This window comes from Micropterus salmoides, unplaced genomic scaffold, assembly GCF_014851395.1.
Source record: "Micropterus salmoides isolate LMB-PRFRI ecotype aquatic unplaced genomic scaffold, ASM1485139v1 Ms_hic_scaffold_6, whole genome shotgun sequence".
Lineage (NCBI taxonomy): Eukaryota > Metazoa > Chordata > Actinopteri > Centrarchiformes > Centrarchidae > Micropterus > Micropterus salmoides.
This window is the reverse complement of record NW_024044348.1, coordinates 12,873,181-12,889,995: the sequence shown is the minus strand read 5'-3', so window position 1 is coordinate 12,889,995 and position 16,815 is coordinate 12,873,181. Positions and strand designations below refer to the sequence as shown.

The window sequence follows — 16,815 nt, the reverse complement described above, 5'->3', positions numbered from 1 at the left end:
CCAAGATTTGTCATTCAATCCAAGTCCACATTCAGTCGTACTCCCTGCTCTGCTGATGTTCTTGTAAGCGACTGCTACACAAACTCCTGCATTCCCTCTCCAGTCAGACTCTCTCTACTCAGGACCAGCAAACACAAAGTAAATCTGTCTGGGTGACGAGAGTAAGGCTGTTGTTCTCTCATATATGTTGATTTTCTGTTCCTATCAGATAATAACAGCTTGTTGCTTGCTGTGTTTGGATCCAGTGTGATTTCACGTGAATATTTTAAGAATTCAGCTGGTCTGGTCTTGGGCTCTGTTTGTGGCAGTAAAACACCCACTTCAGTCCCCGTCAGTGAGACGTTTGTCCATTTCTCACTCAGAACATCCTGTAGTTTATCTCTGACTTCTGACACGGCCGCTTTCACATCATCAAAGTAACGCTGAGGACGAATATTGAGGCTGGATGTACCTGTAGATTCAGTGAGTGCTGACAGTGAGGGGTAGTTGTGTAGAAACTGTGTGCGATCCTCTGTGTGTGAGAGCTGCTTCAGCTCAGCGTCTTTCCTCTTCAGCTCAGTGATCTCCTGCTCCAGCTTCCCCTCAAGTTCTTTGACTCGACTCACTTCAGTTTCCTGCTGGGATCTGACCTGCTGCTTCACATCAGAGCTTCTTTTCTCCATAAGACGGATCAGCTCAGCGAAGATCTTCTCACTGTCTCCCACTGCTTTATCAGCAGAGCGATTGATAGCCTTCACCTGTTGCTGAAGCACCTTCACATCTTTCTCTCTGTCCTTGATTCTCTTCTGGATGTTCACCTCGAGCTCTCTCTGCCTCTCAGTAGTTTCTGCTGCAGCTGAGACTGTGTCTTTGCCTTTACGTTCTTCCACAGAGCAGAGATAACAGATACACAGCTGATCAGTACGGCAGAACATCTTCATCACCTCATCATGACGAGAGCAGATGTTCTCCTGGAGCTTCTTGGAGGGCTCCACCAGCTTGTGTTTCTTTAATGGAGCTGCATCATAATGAGGCTTCAGGTGTTTCTCACAGTAAGAGGCCAGACAGACCAAACAGGACTTGAGGGCTTTCAGTTTTGTCCCAGTGCAGACATCACAGGCCACATCTTCAGGTCCAGCATAGCAGCGATCAGCAGGAGCAGCTTGGAGTCCAGTCTTCTTCAGTTCCTCCACTAAAACTGCTAACATGGTGTTTTTCAGCAGGACAGGCCTCGGCGTGAAGCTCTGCCTACACTGAAGACAGCTGTGGATTTCCTTCGCGTCATCTACATCCCAGTGGGTTTTAATACAGTTCATGCAGTAGCTGTGTCCACAGGGAATAGTCGCCGGATCCTTCAGGAGATCCAGGCAGATGGAACAAGAGAAGGTTTCCCGGTCCAGCTGAACTAATTTCTGCGCCATTTCACCTCTCAGTGGAGCTCTGATCCAAACAGCTTTTGTTTCTGCAGTGAACGGGGCCTGTCATCTCCAGCACCTCAACACATGTTGGTTCCACACGTCTTCAAACTGTAGATCTGAAGAGGAGGCAACACGGAAATATAATTTACGGACAAAGTGGAGCTCACTGTGTTTGAGAGCATTAATCCCCTGAAAAATTGGGAGATATAATCGCAAGAGTGACGAGCTGATTTTTCCTCAGTGAGAATGTTAGTCCAATACATTTTTACAAGAATACAACAATTTACAAGGAGAGAGCACACACACTATTCAAGTTACAGTAATATTCACAGTATTTACCTAAGATAACTATGTACATTAGCTCAATTACTGTACTTAAGTACAAAATCAAGGTACCTTTAACTACTACTACTTTAACTTTACTATTCAGATCACAGATAATACTATTACAGTTCAAACTAATCAGTAAAACATAAAGGAAACAATGAAAACCTTTTGTTATTTTAACACTTTTTTCAACATGTGACTGATTTTAACAGATGTTTGATTTCACAAATTATTCATTACAATAGTTCAAACTGCCTATAATTCATGAAAGACAGATATGCTAATCACTGCTGTAAAGATGATGAAACTCCAATAATGTAATAAAATATAATGAAACTATATTATTGTAAGTTATAAGTTACTTGTTCAACTCTGAATCCCACAGGATATGACTATATAGATGTTACTAGGCTGCAGCCTTTCCCCTTTATATCTTGTTGTAGACTGTACTAGGAAGCTTTTAGTGGACAACTGAAAGACTTGACATGATGCCACTTTGCAAAATAAATAAATAGGCGTGTTTTTATTGTATACTATTCTCTATATTCTGCTAGAACCTGAACTCTTAAACAAATAATTGTTGTCACAGTTGGAGCATAGGATTAGCATAACATGCATGTGTTGTTCAACACAAACTCTGATCCAACTCAAACAATGTAACTGCCAAGTCACACAAGTTACAAGTCACACAAACTAAAGATCTATAATTAAATATGAAAGGAACCTGTTGGCAAAAAAACTTTTATTAAAGCTGAACAATTTGCTCTCTTATATGTGTGTGTGTGTGTGCAGTGAAGACTTGAACTGGTCAGCAGGATAAGCACTGCGTTTGGTTGAAGAACGTTCTAGCTGTTCATGGTCTTGGTTCATGGCGACAGGAACATTTTGGGATACTAATTGTAGCGGGGTTAATTGTAACTAATTGTTTACAACATGCATTTAGGCTGAAACGGTACACAAAATTCCTGGTTTGGTACGTACTGAACATTTAAGTCATGGTCCAGTATGATTTCGGAACAGTGGAAATGGTCCCAGCGATGTAGCTATTATGCACTACATAGAATACAATAACTTTTTTTCTATGTGAACAGGAGATCATTTTATGCCTCAGTGTAGTGCTGTTGAATTATGCTGCATCATACTGAGAGGTGTTTCTAACATTTAATCTCACTGATGGGTGAAGAAAACACAGCACCACAAACTAAAGCCTCCAAAATGACTATCAAGTGGAATCAACACCTCTTTAAGACAGTTTCAACAAAGGCTAAATATTATAAACTTCATGAAGGTAAGATTTTTTGCAGATTTAAGTTAATTTAAGTTTCACCACACTGTGCCTGATGAGATAAACTGGCAACTGAGTGTAAGTCTGTTCACATTTGTACGTGGAAACAAATTGTAACTTGATGAATGATGATGGTTCTTTTGTTTAGCTTCTCTATAAATGTCTGAAAATATAGTGGCACATTCAGATTTCTTGTTTGTTTTATTAGTTTATTACCATAATAAGCAAATCCCCACATTTGCTGGGACCAACTTGTAAAAATGCAATCAATCAATTATTGAAATTGTTTCAAGTTAATTTGAAACAAGTTTACTAACTAATCAGTTACTTTCAGCACTACTCACAAATACGACTTGAGCTGATCTGTGAGACAGTTTGCCTCTGTTATGACAGCAGACCCTACTAAGGTCAATAATCTTGTGAAAGACTCTTAAGCTTTCCCAAGAGTTAAGGTTGTATTAACAACAAGAGAACAGTTATACCCCGTTGTCAAAATTTGAAAAATAATTATTTTAATAGGGTCATAAAATAATAAAGAATTTCTTAAACTGTTGATTTTGAGTGTCATACACACCACACTTTTGTTTATATTTGGATGTTTTGGGCCAAATGTTGATAGCTGCTGGCTACTTTTGAGTTTTGAAAAAAAAAACAAAAAAAAACAAAAACACACACATTATGCCTAGGCTCAAAGCCTTAGAAAACATTACACTGACTTGCCTGTATCTGTTCTACATGTGCAATGTTGATGTTCTCTAAATCGTACTGTGTCATGCAGCTACCAACACAAACTTTGATTCTAGGTTTAAAGTTTTCCAAAGTTCAAATGATAATTAGAACAATAAACATTTTTGTTATATGCCAATGGTAAAGCATTTATAATTAATAAACACATACTGAACACAGTAAAAAATAAAAATAAAAAATCTAAAAACATCAATAGACGTCAACAACTTTAATTTCATGTGTAAGTGATTTTTAGTTCAAAATGTACTTCTAAAACACAGGGATACTAGCAAAAAGGGGGAAACAGAAATTTCCAGAGCTGTACACTGAGAAAAAAAAAAAATAGAATTACATTTTCATAATTTGCTGACAACCATAATCTATAAAGAAAATTTTTTTTACTTTGGGCCTGTAACATTGTTGACTTTACTTAATTTCTAACAGCAACACCCTGTAACTTGCTTATTTACACACAGTGTTTGCAGTTCTTTATAAGAAAGTGTAAATACTTCATTCATCTTTTGTACAAAGGTTTAAAAACACAATCATTTTCTGAACAAAGGCTAATGTTAATGCTAAACAAATACACTCTAGTTACTTCAACTCATCCAGGAGATATGAAAGACAACTATTTACAAAAATGATAAAGCTACAAAGTAATTTCCGCACTCACAAGAATCTATTCATATTTATGTGGGTTTAAATAGCTCTAGGTTAATGATATAACAATTGTGATTTGTTTATTTACTGGCCCTGAGAGTTATTTATTCAACCTATTATGGTTGGATAAAAGAATTACCTGTGTAACTGCTGAACAAAGATTTTTAATAGGAATAACATCAATTTAAAGCCTCATATGAGAATAATATAACAGGGGGCTTCTAGTCCTCAAAATGTTTTCAGTACACTGATAAACCAGCAGAGGGAGAAATTTTCCCAAATTTTCTGTTCAGATGTCCAAATGTCTTCATTTTTTAATGAATCCTTCTGCCAGCTTTTCACTTATCAAATAAGGAAATAAAAGAGTCACTTCATGATTCATTTAAATACATAAAAATGGTGGCATTTAAACATTTAAAAGACAACAAGGCTCCCAATTCTGGTGAGGTTCTCTGAAACAGAGGTCGTTTCACAGCTGGAGGGCTCAAATGACGACACTGGTGCCACTGCGAGAACTCTTGTCCTGGGAGAGACATACTAACTTTAGATTCAATTAACTAGCAATCAGCATAACTCATACAGTTTAAAATGACTTGTGTTTGTTTTGTTGATGCAAGTGCATTGGTGTAGTTGCATAAGTGTGTGTCTTCAGCATGTGTCTATCAACTACGCTACAGCACTGTACGTCTTACAGAGAAGCGTTCATTCCTCCGTGCTCCTGGTTTCTGTCCAGGCTCATACTCTGTGTAGTTGGGAGGCTTGTCAGTCCAGCCTCCACCTCCTCCTCCTCTCCTGCTGCTGCCTTCATCATCTGAGCTCCAGGACCCTCTTCTCGAGTGCCTTGATGCTGGGGGAGAGTAGTTTCCTCTGGACCTGCTGTCAAACAGGTCATCTCTGGAACGGGAGCGGGGGCGGTTCACGCTCCCTCGTAACCCGCTGCGACTCCGCCCATCAAGTGACTCCTCGCTGTAGCTCCTGAGAGCACCTCTAGACTGAGTGGATGAGGGGTAACGGCTGCCCATTGGTCCTTGCTCATCTCGACGGCCAAAGCCACTTCGGCTGCTCTCGCTGGAGCTTGGGGGGCGAGACTTGGGCGCAGAGGGTGGCATTCTGCCCAGTGGTTGCTCTCTTATTGGTGGAAGTGTGATGATGCGACGCTCTACTGGGCCTTCATCAAGACCAGAGATTATGCTGGGAGGGCCATGGGAAAATGGGCCGTTGGGTTGCATGTGCTGGGGAGGAGGTGGCATGTGCTGCATGTGCTGCATGTACTGCGTGTGCTGAGGAGGAGGTGGCATGTGCTGCATGTGCTGGGGTGGAGGTTGCTAGGATGAGTGGGAAGAAGACACAAGAAGAAATAGAGACATAAATACAAAAATTTAAATCACTTGTACATTTAATTTTGTGAAATTCCCAGAGGCACAAGAGCTGTGCCTCAATTTTATGTATAGGACTTCAGCATTGTACCAAAAGCAAGTGACACAAACCAGTGCCCTGATAGATGTTAATCCAACCGCAATACTATTGCTAATTTCAGCTTTGGAAATTAATAGAAAAATAAAAAAAACTTTTTTAACAAAAGTTTTGTTAACTAGATTGGTCAAATCATTGGTTTTTCTAAATAGACTAATTTCAGTCCAAATAAAACTGCCAGTAATGTGAACCACCTCCCCTTCAAAGTAAAATGACAGGAAAACTATAAACTGGCTTCCAAATAGATACAAAATTACTACAATAAAGTAAATAGGAATGGTCACAGAAAGGGTTTACATTTAAACAGTAGGGAATGACAATATAATGAAATAATCTGATGCTCTTCTGTTTACAGAAACAGATTTGATAATACAATACCTGTAGCAGAGGACTGGTCATGTCTATCCCCTTCACCTGGCCCTCCAGGTAATCAAGCATTTGATTGGTGTTGGCAGGGGTGTGGTTGCCATGGACACTTGGAGGGGGCATGCTGTAAGATAATGACTGAGGAGGAGGGAGGGGCAAAGGGTTCATTGGGATGTTCTTCCCTGAAACAGATCCTGGAAAGACAAAATATTCACAAAACAAAGTTAGGTGATGCACATTTGGAGATATTTGTGGACGAATACCTACCTACAGTCTAAAACGGTATTAAAGCCACAGGGTGTGCTTATTTAATGACTTGCTGTGTGACCTGATGTGTGGGTTTCCATATGTACCTGAGTAGAGCAGTGGGTTCATCTGGGAGGAGGCGTGGCTCATTGGTGCATATCCCGGCTGTCCTCCTAACCAAGGAGCCATGGCCCTCTGAGCATCCTTCATCATACGATGCCGCATCACAGCTGCAAGATGAAGACACTTCATATTTATCAATACAGAAGGTCTTCTCTGTTTATAGGCTATTTATCTGCACTGCGGCTGACATGATTTTGTACCAAGAGATTTCCAAAGCGTACAATAAAATTTCAGACTAATTTTCTACCTACTAAGCACTGACTTTGGTTTATACCAGAACAGTAGGAATAGGTCCTTGTGAAAATAATATCCAGCACTTCAGAGGCATGACTGCTCAACAGCAACTCTTTAAAAAGGACAGGTTCATATGGCCATATGTACATTGAAGCTAGTTGTTGCTGTAATCGTTTCTCCTCCCCTTACTGACAGTTAGAGAGACCCCCTCCTAACTTGATATCAGTGTAAGTGATCTCGATAAGTTCCTGTTCTGTGTAAAAATTAATTCTGAGCCTTCTGCAGTTCGAGTCAAATCAAGAAGGTGTCTTCTAAAGTTAGTGCAAAATTCCCTGTCTTTGTTTCCCTAGTCTTTTCTTGCTATGCTCCGGTAGAGGAATAATAAGGAAACACAGTAACTTTGAAGCCCGTTTAAAGTCAAACTGCTGACGCATCATTTCAGCTTCAGCTACACTTTAAAATACCTAGAAAAATGACTGTAAATTTTATCCTCCATAGCTTACATTAAAAATCATGTCAGAAAAGGATCTTTTCACAGCCAGTATGGTCATGAGAAATTACAGCCACTAATAACACTCTCAATGTAGTCATACACATGGGCATGCTCGTCACATATGCCCAACTCATCACATATGGACACTTGTTCAAGACCCCTTGGTGTCGCGTTTAACGCCCTGGGTACCCCCTTTGGCATTGTTTTTCAACGTGTAGGGCCGTGTAGGGTTCATGTTTGCAACAACACAACGTCAGGTCAAGTTAGCGATAACATCAGCTGGTAAACTCAACCCCTCCTTGTGCCTCAGCTGGAAGTAATGATGACTGAATTGTTTTTATCTTATTTTACCAAAAAGGTGGTGTCAATCAGAGCCTCTATTACCCCTGCGACCTCTTACTCAGAGGTTCCTCACCAGCAACAAGAGAGTTTTAACCAGTTTTATCCCATCGACTTGTCTGAGCTTTTAAAAACAGTATCACAAATGAGAGTGCCCTCCAGCCCACTTGATGTAATACCTACAAAGTTTTTACTGAAAGTAATAGGCCCCATTTGATCTCTGTTTTCAACAGCTCCCTATCTACTGGTTGTGTCCTTGATTATTTTAAAACAGCTTGCGTGAACCCACTTTTAAAGAAACCTGGTTTAGATCCCTCCCTCCCACAAAATTTTAGACCAATTTCAAAACTGCCTTTTATTGCAAATATTCTAGAAAGAATTGTGTCCAAACAGCTGCTCATTGTACTGGAAAATAACAAAATATTTGAAAAGTTTCAGTCTGGTTTCAGGAAGTACCACAGCACTGAGACTGCCCTGCTTAAAGTCACCAATGACCTTTTAATGTCTGCTGATGAAGGCATGTGCTCAGTCCTGGTACTCCTGGACCTTAGCGCTGCTTTTGACACTATTGATCACAACATCATGTTAGACAGACTGAGGCACTGTGTGGGGATCTCTGGTACTGCCCTAGAATGGTTTTCATCCTTCCTGTCAAATAGGAAGTTTTGCGTGTCTGTAAACAACTATGTCTCTTCGTTCTGTCCAGTTAAATATGGTGTGCCTCAGGGGTCGGTCTTAGGACCCATTTTGTTTTCCTTGTATCTGCTTCCCCTTGGACATATTATCCATAAACATGGTATTTCTTTTCATATTTATGCTGATGACACACAAATGTACTTGCCCGTCAGATCCACAGACCCTGGAATGCTGAGTTCACTTAACAACTGCCTTTGTAAAGTTAAAAAATAGATGTCAAATAATTTCCTCCAGCTGAACTCAGACAAAACAGAAATCCTGGTCACTGGGTCCCAGCAGATGGCAAGTCAAATACTGCCATCTGCTGGTTTCCTAGTAAATAACATTTGTTCAAGCAGCTTGTTCAATCATGTTTTTATCACCTTAGAAATATAGCAAAAATTCGATCTATGTTAACTTTTAAGGACACCGAGACCATTTTACACGCCTTCATCTCATCACGCCTGGATTATTGCAACAGCCTTTTCACCTGTTTAACCCAAAAATCTATTGATCGACTCCAGACTGTCCAGAACTCAGCTGCCAGGCTTTTAACCAGAATAAAGAAACATTACCCCTATTTTAGCTTCATTACACTGGCTCCCAGTATGTTTTAGTATGTTCAACCAGCCTAAGAGAGGAGAGGAAGAGACATGCTTAATGTGGTGAGGCCAAAGAAACAGAAGTCTTGTTAATAAACTCAGCAAAAAAAGAAACGTCCCTTTTTCAGGACTGTGTATTTCAACAATAATGTTATAAAAATCCAAACAACTTTACAGATCTTCATTGTAAAGGGTTTAAACAATGTTTTCCATGCATGTTCAATTTACCATAATCAATTAATTAACATGCACCTGTGGAATGGTCATTAAGACCTTAACAGCTTACAGAGAGTAGACACTTAAGGTCACAGTTCTAAAAACGCAGGACACTAAAGAGACTTGTCTACCGAATGTGAAAAACACCCAAAGAAAGATGCCCAGGGTCCCTGCTCATCTGCGTGAACGTGCATTAGGCATGCTGCAGGGAAGCATGAGGACTGCTGATGTGGCCAGGGCAATAAATTGCCATGTCCGCACTGTGAGACACCTACGACAGCGCTACAGGGAGACAGGAAGGACAGCTGATCATCCTCGCAGTGGAAGACCACGTGTAACAACACCTGCACAGGATCGGTATATCCGAATATCACACCTGCGTGACAGGTACAGGATGGCCACAACAACTGCCCGAGTCACACCAGGAACACACAATCCCTCCATCAGTGCTCAGACTGTCCGCAATAGGCTGAGAGAGGCTGGACTATTTTAGCTTCATTACACTGGCTCCCAGTATGTTTTAGAATTGACTTTAAAATTTTATTGATCACTTTTAAAGCTCTTCATGGCCTCTCGCCTTGTTATATTTCTGATCTTTTAGTCCCATACACACCAACACGTACCTTGAGATCCTCGGGCAGAGGTCTGTTGTCTCTTCCAGAGTCTCGAGCCTGCCTGAGGAAATCAGGTCGGCTGAGTCAGTGAACTCTTTTAAGTCCCTTCTTAAAACATACTTTTATAGGAGAGCCTTTCCCGATCTTATTTGACTTTATTTTATCCCTTTTATTTTATTGTATTTTACTAATTTTATATTTATCTTAAACGTGTATTTTAGTCTTTTCAATGTTTTCATGCTTTTATCTTGTATTGTTTTGTGTTATTGTTTTGGGGGTATTATTGTCTTTACACTTGTTTTGTAACCTTTTGTAACTTGTTTTTGAAAAGTGCTCTACAAATAAAGATTATTATTATTATTATTAAAAATGCAACATCTGGTTCGACTTTCATAATAATACTACTACTTCACCCTGTGAAACAGAACATTGTAAAAAGTCACAATTTGGTTAGGTAAAGGAAAACAATATTATTTATGTGACTTAAGTTAATTTACTGTTATTTATTATACACCTTCGTTCTAAAATTACGCTACAGGACTTCCCCCAGTGCGTTGCGCTATGACGCTAAGTGGCTCACCCGGGTTACAAAGTGACGCCAAGGGCTCTTGACCATGTGTCCATATGTGGTTACTTGAGAGTGAGAATGTGTTGTTGAGACACATTTGAAAAAATGTTCACAATATCTTTTTTGCTACCAAGTTGCCTTATTGTCTGTTCCCCGTGTATTTCTTACAATATAGGTAAAGAACTTTAGGCTTGTCAGAAATCCATTCCCATGTTTTGAGTGTCAGAGCTTTTCTAACTGGTGCCTGCTCTCTACCTTTTTCAGGACAGCAGCATTGCTGTGGGCAGCAGGGACAGCGCACATAGCAGCAGCATTTTTGAGGGCAACACTGGCAGCAGCAGACACAGAAGAGGATCATCAGAAGGAGAATGCCGATGATAATGAGCAACGCTGTCAACCAGCCTAAGAGAGGAGAGGAAGAGACATGCTTAATGTGGTGAGGCCAAAGAAACAGAAGTCTTGTTAATAAACTCAGCAAAAAAAGAAACGTCCCTTTTTCAGGACTGTGTATTTCAACAATAATGTTATAAAAATCCAAACAACTTTACAGATCTTCATTGTAAAGGGTTTAAACAATGTTTTCCATGCATGTTCAATTTACCATAATCAATTAATTAACATGCACCTGTGGAATGGTCATTAAGACCTTAACAGCTTACAGAGAGTAGACACTTAAGGTCACAGTTCTAAAAACGCAGGACACTAAAGAGACTTGTCTACCGAATGTGAAAAACACCCAAAGAAAGATGCCCAGGGTCCCTGCTCATCTGCGTGAACGTGCATTAGGCATGCTGCAGGGAAGCATGAGGACTGCTGATGTGGCCAGGGCAATAAATTGCCATGTCCGCACTGTGAGACACCTACGACAGCGCTACAGGGAGACAGGAAGGACAGCTGATCATCCTCGCAGTGGAAGACCACGTGTAACAACACCTGCACAGGATCGGTATATCCGAATATCACACCTGCGTGACAGGTACAGGATGGCCACAACAACTGCCCGAGTCACACCAGGAACACACAATCCCTCCATCAGTGCTCAGACTGTCCGCAATAGGCTGAGAGAGGCTGGACTGAGGGCTTGTAGGCCTGTTGTAAGGCAGGTCCTTACCAGACATCACCAGCACCAACGCCGCCTATGGCCACAAACCCACCTTCGCTGGACCAGACAGGAATGGCAAAAAGTGCTCTTCATTGATGAGTCACGGTTTTGTCTCACCAGGGGTGATGGACGGATTTGTGTTTATCGTCGAAGGAATGAGCGTTATACCGAGGCCTGTACTCTGGAGCGGGATCGATTTGGAGGTGGGGGGTCCGTCATGGTCTGGGGCGGTATATCACATCACCATCGGACTGAGCTTGTTGTCATTGCAGGCAATCTCAATGCCTTGCGGTACAGGGAAGACATCCTCCTCCCTCATGTGGTACCCTTTATGCATGCTCATCCGGAGATGATCCTCCAGCAGGACAATGCCACCAGCCATACTGCTCGTTCTGTGCGTGAGTTTCTGCATGACAGCAATGTCAGTGTTCTGCCATGGCCAGCGAAGAGCCCGGATCTCAATCCCATTGAGCACGTCTGGGACCTGTTGGATCGCAGGGTGAGGGCTAGGGCCATTCCCCCCAGAAATGTCCAGGAACTTGCAAGTGCCTTGGTGGAAGAGTGGGGTAACATCTCACAGCAAGAACTGACAAATCTGGTCCAGTCCATGAGGAGGAGATGCACTGCAGTACTTCAAGCAGCTGGTGGCCACACCAGATACTGACTGGCACTTTTGATTTTGAGCCTCCCTTCATTCAGGGACAGATTATTCTCTTTCTGTTAGTCACATGTCTGTGAAACATTTTTCGTTTATGTCTTATGGTGTTGACTCTTTTAGTGTTCATACAAATATTTACACACATTAAGTTTACTGAAAGAAAAAACAGTTGAAAGTCAGAGGACGTTTCTTTTTTTGCTGAGTTTAGGTATTTCTGTCCCTGATTTTGTTAGAACTCAGAACTCACAACAGCTACCTATAATGTCACACAAATTTGGGTTTAAACACATCAACAGTAGAAGTTGTGGAAATTTCTTACCGTAAACTATGAGTTGGATTTCTTTGTCAGAGACTCCAGAGGTGTCTCCAGCAGCATTGACAGTGCAGTAGTACACCCCGTTGTCCCACCACATCACCTCATAGATCACCAGGTCTGCCTCTGTGTACACACACACACACACACACACACACACATCCAATTAAACAGTGGCCAAGTTACCGCTGAAGCAAATTTCAAAAACTTGTCCTAGGAAAGAGCAACACCACAAATGCACACTGGGACTGTACATAGTCTGGTCATGTTTGTCCCGTGACCTGTCTATATTTCAAGTACAATGTTGCTGATTGGCTCACACCTCACATCTCCCATTCAAAGGCATGTCAGTCTGTCACATTAGTTGTCAGGATGAGGTTGCTATACTGCTCATTATCAGTTGTTACAGATTCATTTTCTGTCAATCAACTAATTATTATTAAGTTTATTTAAATAGGGACAGATACAAAAACATAGATAAACTTTGACAGACATCTGATGTGTGTATCATAGTGTTTTTAGCTAAAGCTAATTCACAACACTTGTCCCTAGTAGGGCTTTTTGACTGAAAAATACAGTTTAACAAAATAAACAAAAAAAATGAAGTACAACAGAAGAAAATAAAAAAGGATAAAAAAATTATACAGATTGGGCAACGTGTAAAGACTAAATATGAGAGCAGTATTGTTCCTGAATTAACCACGATTTAGTGTTTTTTTGAAGGAGGCTAATGTCGGGATACATTTCAAGTGATCTGGCAGAGAATTCCATAATTTTGCCTTTTACCGAAAAAGAAGCCTGGGCAAACGATGTTCTTCGAAAAGGGATACTACAATTGCCTTTTGACGCTGATTGGGTGATGCATCTGGTACTTTGCTGTCTTGTTATTGTTTTGCAAAGCGGTGGTGGAGCAGCGTCATTTAAGCATTTGAAGACCAGTTTAACCAGATGCAGGGAGATAAAATTAGCAAAACTTAAAATCTTAAATTGGCAGTGATGAAACCTTATTCTCTTCTTGTCCAGAATTTTCAAGGCTCGGTTATAAGACACTCTATGGTTTTGACTGATGACTGATGAGCTTGAGACCATGTGGTTAAGCCACAGGATATGTATGAGAGGACCACTAATAATTTCAGCTCTATTATGAAGTATAGGTATAATGATAGGTGAAGTAAATTATTTATAATCTGGATGAAGTGTTCTCAAAACTTCATTTAGTCTCAAGACTAAACAGGGTCTCATCTGGATTGAGCCCGACGCCAGATGTGTTGGATGGGACCATGTAGTGTTTGCATGAACTCACTATTTTGGATGGTGATCCTACGTTCACGGTATTCTACTCCAAGTGTGGGCTCGCTGGTTCCTTTCTTCTGGATCACTGTGCGCACTGTCCGCTGACGATCTGGACAGTCATTTGCTGGGTCCTGCCCTAACTGTAGCGCAGACTGGTACGCTGCAAAACCAGAGGCAAAGTTTTCATTAAAGCAATAAATAACGATCTTTCCTATGATTGGCGACCATGTAGCGCTTCTTTTTATTACCTGTATGCTTGGTAGGTATAAAGATCAAAGTATCTTTATTGTGCGGCATCACAAAACGTACTGTACAGGATTGACTATCCAGCTAGTGAGTATTCTGAACTGTGTCAACAGCAGGGACAATTATTGAAATATGTCCAGGCCTCAAGTTCTAAACCTGGCAAAAAATTATTTTAACCATGCTAGCGGCATGCCTCTAGGGATGGGAATGTTGGTTGCTAAGTCGGACAACCACTTGGTTCAGACTGAAACATCTCTACAACTGCTGGATGGATTGAGACATTCTTGGTCTCCAGAGGGTGAACCCTACATACCTTGGTGATCCCCCAACTTTTGCTCCTGTGCCATGAGGTTGTCATGTGGTTTTGAGTGAAAGGTCTCAACAATTATTAGATGGACTGCCATGAAATTTGGTATAGAAATTTATGTTCCCCACGGGATGACTTGTAATAACTCATGACTTGTCATATTCTGCAATCATCATATCAAAATTTGAATTTATCAAATACTTTTATTTCCAATTACATTCAAAACTAATGACATTCTAATCTACCTAATCTGTAGTTTGTGTCAGTTTTACATAGCCAATGTTAGCATTTAGCTCAAAGCACTGCTGGTGCCTAAATACAGCATCACAGAGTCACTAGCATGGCTGTAGACTCTTAGGCTTTTAAATATATTAAAATGTTGTCAATAAACCAAACTCCAGTGAAAACACCTTCATCAACCATGCAAAATCAATTATAGTCTGGTTTCAGCAAGTCCATACATCACAATTCAAGGAGTCAGAGGTTCTTCTTGTCACTTACACAAGCATAATGTAGTTTAATACAGTGCGGCATACTCATTAAGGCTGTTCTAAGAAATTTAAGTGAAAAATAATCATTTGAAAAAACTGAAATAGAAATATAATAGATATGTAAAAATTGTGGCTAGTCATTAAAAAGTGCAAATGTGCAGGCCAGTTGAGAACACAGTTTGTTAGACAAAGGTATACACAGAGGGCAGAGTTCACCATGCCAGTGGCCTGAGGAAAGAAAGTGTCTAACTCTGTGTTGGACTTGGTGCTCCATAGCTGTGATAGTCTACTGATTACAAAGAAAACTTTTTGATGCACAAATTCTTCCTTTATCATCATCAACCAAGTGTTTATAATTGGCAAAGGTTAAGTTGGAGCCTACAGCTTATTACACCACCTTAGCTCGCACATTAAGCTCACTACGTATTGTAAGTTTTTCCTTCTGGCTTTGATGAGTATTCGGCGAGAATGTGAGACTTCTTATATGAACATGGTGTCTTTTCCTCAGCCAGTCATGCTTTACCTCCTCTGATTCACATCAGCAGAGAGAAGTGCCTGACAATGCAAATATACCATCACTTTTCTCACCATAATTCTCTCGTGTGTATGATGTTGCTTACCTGTGGAATAGTAATCCAGCACAGGGTCCTTGCAAAAGGACTTGAACGTCCAGGTGACGAGGACATCTTGGACATTTGCAGAGGTGGCGTAGTCACAACGGAGTGTTACTGGGACAAACAGAGTTGTGCTGTACTGCTGCTTAAGAACATTCACCTGAATACACACCGACACTGTGGAGAGACGGCAAACAGATGGTAGTTTGTGTATTGTGCACATGTTTGTAAGGAATAAAGCACAGTCTCAAAGTCAAGTTAGATAAGCGTTGTAAAAACGAAACAATTTGTGTGGAGGTTTTCTCTCAACCGTGGAGTTTATTTCACAGTGGCAGAACCAGAAAAACAGGTGACACAGACAAAGGCACAGGAAATGGCTTACAGTGAAACTACCAAACAAACATTCAAAAGCTGGAATGAAACCTGTTCAGTTCATTTGTTCCTAAATGTAGACAGGTCAGTGACTCTTTAAAATAAGATGTAAGACTATAAAAAGGTAGGTTACAGTTTAAAAACATAACTGGACCACCTTACACCAACCTGGTAAATAGGAATCAGTAGGCTATAGTCCTCCAAATAAAAAAAAGACACGTATAATCCAATGAAAAAATCCTTTCGTTAGCTTCGTCTAAGCAGACTTCAACTAGAAACATTATGTAGGTCGACCAAACAAGATTTACATCTTTAAATAAACAAAAACATGTCATGTGACCGATACCTCTAGTTTGGTTAGTTTCAGTCGCAATTTTGAAAAACGTGCGATTCACAAACAGTCGACTAATTTTAAGACAACATGAGGCTAATATGTAAAGAAATGGCGATTACCTTTTAGAAGCGACAGCAGAAGGATCAGGGCAGGTAGACTCCCCATGATGACAAAAACGCTACAAAATTCCTCCGCCTCCGAATAAAAAGAGGGAAACTAAACTCCTCCAATGACACAAAAAAAGATATGAAAAAAAAAAAGATGAAGCTATGTATTTTAACCTGAACCTAAACACAGTTGATCATTGCGTCGTCCTGTGTGTTTGTCTGAACAGTAAGCTAACTTTGCGTTTAATGCTTGAGACTGAAGTCATCTCTGGCCACACCCCGAAACAGGTGAATTCGTCCTAACCTGTGACGTAAGCAGGTGAACAGCAATCCCCTAAAATGAGGAAGGTCTGCCAGTCCCAACCGCACAGTATAAAAAACAAACAAATCATCATAATACCGGGATTATTGTAAACGTGTGTGTGTGTGTGTGTGTGTGTGTGTGGTGCTCATTATTTATCTAATCGTGATATCTTTTTCATTCCACAATGAGATAAACATTAAACATAGGATGAATTCAGATAATCTGGGAATTTCTATATGCAAATTTGACTTCTGCGAATTAATACGAGATCATTTGATCAACACATTAGACCTTTTTGAAATCCATAAGGTGTTTTCTAACCATTCCAGA

At 40.5% G+C, this 16,815-nt stretch overlaps 1 protein-coding gene across 1 annotated transcript; it reads right to left on the bottom strand.

Annotated features, from left to right (window-relative positions):
* Nucleotides 1-3,949: 3,949 nt before the first annotated feature.
* Nucleotides 3,950-16,435, bottom strand: LOC119890558 (immunoglobulin-like domain-containing receptor 1). Its single transcript, XM_038701878.1, has 9 exons — nucleotides 16,194-16,435; nucleotides 15,375-15,545; nucleotides 13,721-13,870; nucleotides 12,424-12,543; nucleotides 10,600-10,746; nucleotides 6,588-6,710; nucleotides 6,247-6,428; nucleotides 5,088-5,720; nucleotides 3,950-4,918 (listed from the first exon to the last, which is right to left on the bottom strand). Exons 1-9 carry the CDS (start codon nucleotides 16,237-16,239, stop codon nucleotides 4,880-4,882), a joined length of 1,611 nt encoding a protein of 536 aa, XP_038557806.1. The 5' UTR covers nucleotides 16,240-16,435; the 3' UTR covers nucleotides 3,950-4,879.
* Nucleotides 16,436-16,815: the final 380 nt, after the last annotated feature.